Source organism: Cryptotermes secundus, unplaced genomic scaffold (genome assembly GCF_002891405.2).
Source record: "Cryptotermes secundus unplaced genomic scaffold, Csec_1.0 scaffold1494, whole genome shotgun sequence".
NCBI lineage: Eukaryota > Metazoa > Arthropoda > Insecta > Blattodea > Kalotermitidae > Cryptotermes > Cryptotermes secundus.
Genome location: NW_019727799.1, coordinates 134,409 through 143,052, shown reverse-complemented (window position 1 = coordinate 143,052; position 8,644 = coordinate 134,409). Strand labels below are relative to the sequence as shown.

Sequence of the window (8,644 nt, the reverse complement as noted above, 5' to 3'; positions counted from 1 at the left end):
CAAACACCACAACCACCACCATCTTAGAGAAATAAACCAGTAAGTTTAACTAATAATAAAATTAAGTTGCCTCGTGCTTAACTAAGTAAGCACTACGCCATGAAGACATATTGGGGAATGGATGTATAGATCCACATTTTCTTGACTTCAGCAGTAGCTGGAGATGAGTGATCAGCTTCACGCCCCTAAATTTAACTAAAGTTAGTCTAAAATTATAAATGTATAAACATGTATAATGTTATATATCCTGTATTTGATGTATAAAGAAAAGCGCCAAATTGTACTGTTCTAAACATATGCAGCCTCTACCTGCACTGTAAGATAAACGTCATCTGTCTCTGCTTATTTATTTTGATATTTTTCTTTTCATCTCCGGAATATTCTCCTTGTCAGCCATTTTATTGGCAGGCGGCGATTTGTCTGTAGGAATTGTATGTATGCAGCAGAGTGTCTTGATTTCATTCAACGATCTTCTATATTAACTGTTTATATGATATTGGCATATATAGCACAGATGTTCAGAGTGTTAGAGGCGCCTGAAAAGCGTGTTTGTGTTTCATGTACAGTTCTCTAATGGTCAGAGTATGCTCCTCTCGGAGAAGAGAACAGTTTCGTGATATCTCACTTTCGTGTGAAGGAAACTGTTTAAAATTCTCATCGACGTTTGGTGCTACGTCGTGTGCGAAATCCTGTTGTGTTCCAGAATTTTAATTAACTACATATGGAGATTCAGTACAATATGTTGCGCTTTATTGTAGTTCTGTTTTGTATGTTTCAATTTCCGTTCTGTTTCAGGTGGGTGTGCCCGAGGTCCGTCAATACAGAACAATGCCAGACACTCAACAGCTGAGCTTTCTGTCCCTTTCGACTACACTGTTCCCAACGCACTACCACAACGGACAGCTTATTCTCAAGTGCACTGCCCACGTCACCACTTTGTACCGCAAGACAACGGAAGTTCACCTCAGCTCCAGAGCCAGAGAGCCCATTCCAGAGAGGGGTACGTTACAGACAACCCCAATTGTTTTCATTATGACCGGAGCCGGCCCAGTAATTATTTGCCATTGTTGTTATCTCAAACTCTGTAGCCACGTGTGTGGAGTACTCTTATCTTTTGCATAGGAATTTAGGAATATTATTAGCCATGAATGTGTGGTATCCATATTGCATAACGTCCTAGCGACATTGTATGACACTCTTTAATTTAGAGGTAAAAAAAGGCAAAGCTGTCCCTGTAACAGGCCATGGAGGCCCATAGGACTGTGAGACGTCGAGGCTCCCACATTTTCTAGACAATCGGCTTACAGATGGCGATGAGTAGCCTTATGCGTCTGCCGCTCTTTACCCCCAGGAAGATTCCTGGTACATATTTATGTTATGTTGAGTTGACCCCAGGGCCATAATGCAGATGGAAGGATTAGGTCATTTAAGAAATCCAGTGACCTCATCGGAAATCAAACCCGCGATATTTCGGCTTGTAGCATAGTGCCTCAACCAACTATGCTACCGCGTACCCCTCTTTAATTTAGAGATGAAAGGAAAATAACAATATATAATTGAAACAAAGTAACTGTTGACAGGGAAATATTAATAAAATATAATCATAACCAAGTAAAGATTTCATTATATCTGATATCTGAATAACACTTAGGTTATTGACATTACTGTCATAAAGGATACGTAATTATTAATAAAATATGGGTTAATGTATGATGATCAGATAAAATGAAATTAAATTATATTACTAATATGGACAAGAATCCAGTGGGCGAAGACGAAAATAACGACAACGACTTCGTGTGTCTTGCACTGACAATGAAGCTTATAACATAAAAGTGTTGATATTTATAATCATACCATGGATAATGCGTATAACATATTATAATACAATTCACTGTTTCAACTAATAATTATTTCAGTAACATTTCCTTACTCTTGAGAAATGAAACTTGGAACAACACTCCAGTTTTTTATGAGATTATGTATGCTCGTCGCATAGTCACACTGTCAAAACTCTCCATAATCCTGGCTAGAAGAGAGTTTACCAATTTTTATAATTAGAAATATTTACATAAATATGGATTAAGTACTGTCACATTGTACGTATGGCTATAGACGGGGTCTGGATTGGTGAATACGTAGATTTATTGACCACTTACAGGTCATACTACATAAAACTATATCGGTATTTCCACACTTTACACTTCACTACAGCATACAGTCTAGTATTCTCAGTCTGTTGCTAGACGTTTCCTGGTAACGGCTCCGACAATGGCTATTCCTCTGCCTCCGGTTAAAGTCCTGTTTTCACATACTAACATAAAGAGCTGACGAAGTTCTAACCTTGTTCCTTGCTTATAATAGCTCGGCATGGACTACATAGAAAAAACAGCTATTCTGCTGTTGCGTTACCTTTGTGTCTGATGTTGCAGGAACCTGTTTACCGAGACCTTGCCCGAAATGGCCCTGGTATATCCGCCCATCTCTCGGTCTTTGTATGGCAACAACTGAACACGCTACAATACGTTTCAATTTCGAAATAATTATCCACTTCAGTATATGTGTACAGTTTATCTGTGTAGGTTCAGTTTATGATATTGCTGAAGTTTGTAGCCAAAAGATTATTTGAGCTGTAATTCGCATTAAAGTTCGCCACTGGAAACTACCCCGTTAATGTTTTAAGGCATTAATAAAAATCAACATACACACACATATATATTTATATAAAAAGTTATTCTCACAATATCTATAGAAACTTATGTAGCTGCTATTCGTAAAAACGAACATGCTAATTTCTATAATTTATGTCAGAATTCTCAAGTGCTATTATACAGGCATTCATTAAGTTGGTGTTGTAAATAGAATCCACTGAGCAAAGGAATATCTTGAAACGAGAGTTCTCAGCCATTTGTTTTAAGTTGTCACAAAGTTTACCTTATTTCTTCTGCCGAATGATACAGTTCGGAAACATTCTCTTCACTTCTTCCTCCCGATACATGAGAGTCTGGTTTCAAACAGCAGACTGCAAACATGCTATGAAAAAGAAGTTCAGCTTCCAGGATAATGTGCTTCAAATGGAATATCTCTTTCCGTAACCCCAACTAAACTGTAAATCATTCATAATTATGAGGACTATAAGACACGGATATTTAGTTGCTGTTAACAGTTTAAATTCGATTATTTCAGAATACAAAATCCTCGTACTTTCGTTGGTACTAGACATTTCTTCTGAGCCCGTAGTCCTTTGTTCCGTGCTGTTCTTATGACCGTTCCTTCTACCGCTTGCCTATGATGTAATCTAATTTAATTCTGTTAATTTTTAGGGTTTCATAATTACTCTCATTTATAAGGTAATGATACTTAGTAGTTTGTGTTATCCTAATAAAAGACTTTATTTCTGGTACTTAAAGTACATATTATGTTGTTATAATATTTATGGAGACAAATTATAGAAATAGAGATTACAAGAAGTAACGACAAAATAAACAAGGATGATTACTAGAATGTATAATATCTGAAGTACTGAAGGTAGAATAAATATAAATAATCACTACACTCTGCAATGTTTGGAGTTGGTAGAAATTTCATGACGACTGAATTCGAGGAAGTCTTCAATCATTCACTGCACTCCATTCGATCATTAACGAGAAAATGTGATCCATAATTAATGAATGTTAGCTGTGGTCGGTCACTGCGGAGACGTATACAGGAAACCTGACTGTTGCTTCGTAAGAGGTTGAACGGATATTTATATTAATTGTGTTGCAATGCATCTGTTGCGTCTAATATATGAATTCTCATAATTTAGTCCCTCAAGTGTTTGAATGTCGTAAACTCTGTGGGTAGAACTTACAAGTAGAAAAGAAAGGCCATCTGCTGGTTTTCCTTGTTTACTCCGTAGAATTTTGCAGGATTCCAGCTTTAATAAGTATGTTTAATTAGATGTCAATGCTTCATTTCGCATCACTACAAGCTTGCCTACAGGGAACAAATGTTCTCTTCACACTAGCTAGTTTCTCTCGAAAATAAATATTTTATTTGTAACTGATAACAAAACATCCAGAGCCATAGACATAGAGGCTGTATGAATATGATATATTTATTTCGACGGATAGAAAATTTACTGATCTTCAAAATATAAATCAAATCTGATGACAGCCACTGAAATTGGAAAGAAAGCTGCAGGGTCATCATAGTGTTCAGAGAATGCATTTGTTAACGTTTTAGTCGTGTCAAATTTCGTAACACGCTTGTGAAAATGGTTTGAAAATGGGTTGCATATTCCTCTACTGAAATGAGTTTTAGTTTTCGCATTTTTTGTTGTGCATGCAGTATAACCTGTTAGGTGCAAGTGTTTTTTCGAAATCGTTTCATCCTTTATTCATTATCTTGTTTGCAAATATTTGCATATTGGAGCAACCACAAACATCTACACATGCATATTCAATATTTAATAGACAATGAATCACCCATCTTCATTTCTCAAATAATTACAAATAAATTTCTAACCGAATTGTTTATTTAAAAAATACAAAGAAACAAACAATGTGTTATACGCATACAGAAGAATATCGTTCAACTGTCAATAACATTACGGAGATATCACGAGTCACATGAGCATATTGCACAAAGATCTGCTTGCTATTTCGATGAAAACAATTTTAATAGTAATGCACTTCATTTCATTGTTTTAATTATGAACTTCAAACTTGAATTCACAAATTTATTCAGAAATTTTGCTGCATAGAGTGAACACGATATTTCTGTACATACATACATTTCCCATGAGACAAACTTTATTGTGTTTCTCTTGTAGCAGACAAATTTATCAATCCACACAATTGTATACAACCTGCTTTAGAATTCTAAAGCTCTGCATTCTGCCCACAGGGTTTGTTCGTGTGTTTCTCATAATAAGCAGTGATATTTTTACGTAAACATCATTAAGCGGTTGGAATTTGAGTATAGGCGTCATATGTTTCCTAAGAAGGACGAACTGTAATTGTATATATCATTTAGAAGGAATTCGGCACTTGCAGTGTTAAAAATAGTTCATATATCTATTAACTGTCTTGCTACTGAGGCTGAAAAATGTTAACAATCTTGTTCAAACTCTGTGTATGTGTGTGTGTGTTCGCCTTTTATGTAATTTGTTTAGCTAATTTCTGAATCTGTCTTTTTACTTGGGTAATTTAATGAGGCTTTCTGACTATATTGCATCTTATGGCAGGAAGACAAAGGAATGATAATGAATTGGAAAGAATTTTGAAGAAAGCTGTCTTGACCTAAAAGAATACCTTCTTGGAATTTGCCTGGAGCGACTGAGGATAACCACGTGGAAACTCGGTCAGGGCACCGGTTTTCAGATCAAGATTGGAAACGATCTCCTCCCGAATACAAGGGGTACCTGTAGACCCCACTCTTCAGTCTGTAGTGGGGATAAACTGAGTAACTGCAAAGGCTGCACCAACATACTACTATGGATGGGCACATGAAAATCATATATCTCTATGGTCTTCTGGTTGCACTGAAGGCTGTTACGAACGTTTTAGATATACTTATTGCTACCACCTTCAGCGTGAAAGACTGGAATACTGGTAAAACAAACCAGACTACACGGTGTCAGAATCTAGAGTGGTCATTCACTGTCGTCAAAGCCTCAAATATCACTGATTCAAGTAACTTCATATGTGAACTCAGTTCATCATGAATTTGACCAGCTTTGACACAGAGCTTTTCCTTCTGCGCCTCTCCAAGGTGTTGACGGGTCATCATCATTAATTTGGAGGCTACTCTCTCCTTTCCAATCCACCATTCATGAGTATTCAAGCCTGTGTAGATTCAGTGCTTGCTATACAGTAAGACATGGGTACGGAAAAGCAAAGTTGCCCTGTACTTAATTAACTAAACATCACGCCATGAAGACGTATGCCGACGTTGAGGTGTCACTGCATTATTCTTAAACTCCGCACTGGATGGAGGTGAGTGGTCAGCTTCACACCCTGGCCGCTTTACCCCCGGGGAAAGAATTCCCGGTATCCATTGTATAGGGGGTGGGTGGGCTCCAGAACAGGTCTGGACGACGTGGAGGAGAGAAAAGTCTCTTGTCCCTGCTGGGAATTGAAACCTGGCCGTTTATCCTGAAGCGTTTCTCTACACAGACAGAGGTATTCTGGCTGTTAAATATGGGTATTTAACCAAAACCTTTGCACGTATATTTCGCTAATGAAGATATTTTCAATCCCCCCCTTTTGTTCGCTGCAATGAAGTCTAGAAGAGGAAAATATATTTCATAATATAATCTTACGAATACGTGTGATTGTTAAAATGTGTGTCATATACTTTCGCTTTCCCAACTCCGTATCTTAAAATTATTACCTTTATGTTGGGGTCAGAGAAGGGTGAATAGAGTGAAAGATAAGAAGTATAAAAATACGAGGAGGGCGGTTTTTGGTTATTATTTCTTTTTGGTGGCGAAATATTGTTAAATCAGAAATCTGCTATGAACTTTGCATTAAAAAAAGAGGAGCATAAGGATTGCCGTATCACTGGGTTTAACAAATATGGTTTTCAGTTCGTTCCTTCAAGCTGGAACAAAGTTTTGAGACGCCAGTCGAAGACAGTAGTACTTTGCAGACTGAAGTGCAACGGTTGTCTCAGTGCATATCCTTATCGGATCCTACAGTGCGGTTCTACATATGTTGTTTTGGTTATCGATCTCCAGTGATTGAGATTAGCTCTTTCTAAGGGGCCCAACTGAGTAGGTATCTTTCTTTGACACCTGAAGACGGAAACAGATCCAGTTTCCGAAAAGTAGTGTCCTCTATTACCTAGAGTGTTCTCTATTTCCTAGAATTCCGGAAGAAATCCAAAAACTTAGTAATTCTGTGTTACTGATCTCTGTTCGTAAGATTTTCATACATAATTACATAAAAGAATGACGATGAAAATTTAATGAACAGGAATTTTTTAATGTTGTAGCACCGCCACTTCCCCCCCCCCGCCTGTCTGACTGTATGCAGGTACAAATTCCTTGCTGAAATAAGAATTACGATGAAATTTAGTGCCGAGCGCTCTTAGTCAAATTCATAGGCTTGAAGTATAAATTTGAGCATATTCTTCACCATGCGTGTGGTCTTCCAGTACATGTTCGTGGAGGTCAAGCAAGTTGACTGAGGCAGTAACATGTCTGATTTGTACTCAGGAAGCATCCGATTCGAATCTTCCCTACACAATTACTTCTGACTGTGGCTCTTATGGAGATCTCAGACACTCTTGGCGAATTTTAAATAGACCACGGCCGCTTCTTCCGCATGATTTCCACTTGAGAGTTCGTTAATCATCCCAAGACCTTACGCTATAGAGGGCGAGTTATCGACAGCTTCACAAAACAAAATAAATTAGTAAATTCATGAAGATCATGTAAAGTAAAGCTATCCCTGTACCAGGCCGTGAAGGCCCATAGGGTCCCACATTATCTAGACAATCGGCTCGAAGATGGCAGTAAGGTTGTCAGCCTTACGCGCCGGCCGCGATTTACTCCCCAGGAAAATTATTTAATTAATTCCTGGTACTCATTTCTCTTAGAGGCTGAGTCGACCCCAGGGCCATAGTGCGGCTGGAAGGATTAGATCAAATGAAAAAAAAAGTCCAATGACCTCATCGGGACTTCAACCCGCGACATTCCGGCTTGTAGCATAGCCCCGCATGAAGATCATGTGCTGAATTAAACTAAACGGATATGTTTATAAAAATGTACAGTCGGTGTCACGATGCAAACATAACGGTGCTTGATGTAGAGTAATTAGTTTTATGTTCAATTTTTGTTTCACCTCAAAATAATAAAATAAGTATACGAAGCACGTGATGTACCGCTCTGAACTTCGTGACGAGATTGAGTACAGCTCCCAACGTGCAGTCACAACAAGATATGTGCGACAAAACATCGGATTTCTGTAGAGAAATGAATCCTGAATCAAACCTCGGACACTACAGAATTATATTGAGTATATATTCAAGTATCGTGCACATGAATTCAATTGAAATAGTACTCGAAGGTAAGCCAAAGTTGGTTTTTTCAGTTGGTGTACCATAATGACGACACTGTGCATTGAATTTACATGCGACCCTCTCTCAGCCATTCAATAAATTCTTTGAGTTTAATTCAATGAATATAAACTTTTCTTCCGTTCCGTATCAAAGGCAAGAAAAAAACGAATATATTAATATGGTTAATTCCATGTACAATCGTATTTGATAATATAATTTATACCGTAGTCTCTGTATCACATTCTTCCATTATCTGGCAAATACTTATTGAATTTAAACAAACATCAACTCTTACGGCTGCCAATCCGATACAAGAAAATAATCAAAGTTATTTACTTAATTTGAGTGAAATTTCGAAACGCGTCCGTAAAATCTTAGAAAATGCCTTCAGATTCTCCGTACAGTTTGGCTCTATTTAAGTGAAGCAGGTAATAAGCTTAGTTTAAATTTTTTTAATGATGTAACACAATCACTACTCCATAATTTTGGACTTTATTCATCGTTGAAATTTATTAAAACCAGTTAGTTCCTTTAATTGGTTCTATTTAAATCTTCTCCATTTCCATACTTTGCTAGATCTCTCAACAAAGTCATT

The 8,644-nt window shown here is 37.4% G+C and overlaps 1 protein-coding gene and 1 long non-coding RNA gene across 2 annotated transcripts in view; one reads left to right on the top strand and one right to left on the bottom strand.

Annotated features, from left to right (window-relative positions):
- LOC117282358 overlaps window positions 1-8,644 on the bottom strand; it is a 169,048-nt gene that overhangs the window by 62,221 nt on the left and 98,183 nt on the right. The window lies entirely within an intron of this gene.
- LOC111865074 overlaps window positions 1-8,644 on the top strand; it is a 287,468-nt gene that overhangs the window by 240,831 nt on the left and 37,993 nt on the right. Inside the window, exon 4 of the mRNA XM_023852804.2 lies at window positions 796-1,000. Within this exon, the coding sequence (XP_023708572.2) occupies window positions 796-1,000 (205 nt within the window). The remainder of the gene's footprint in view (window positions 1-795; window positions 1,001-8,644) is intronic.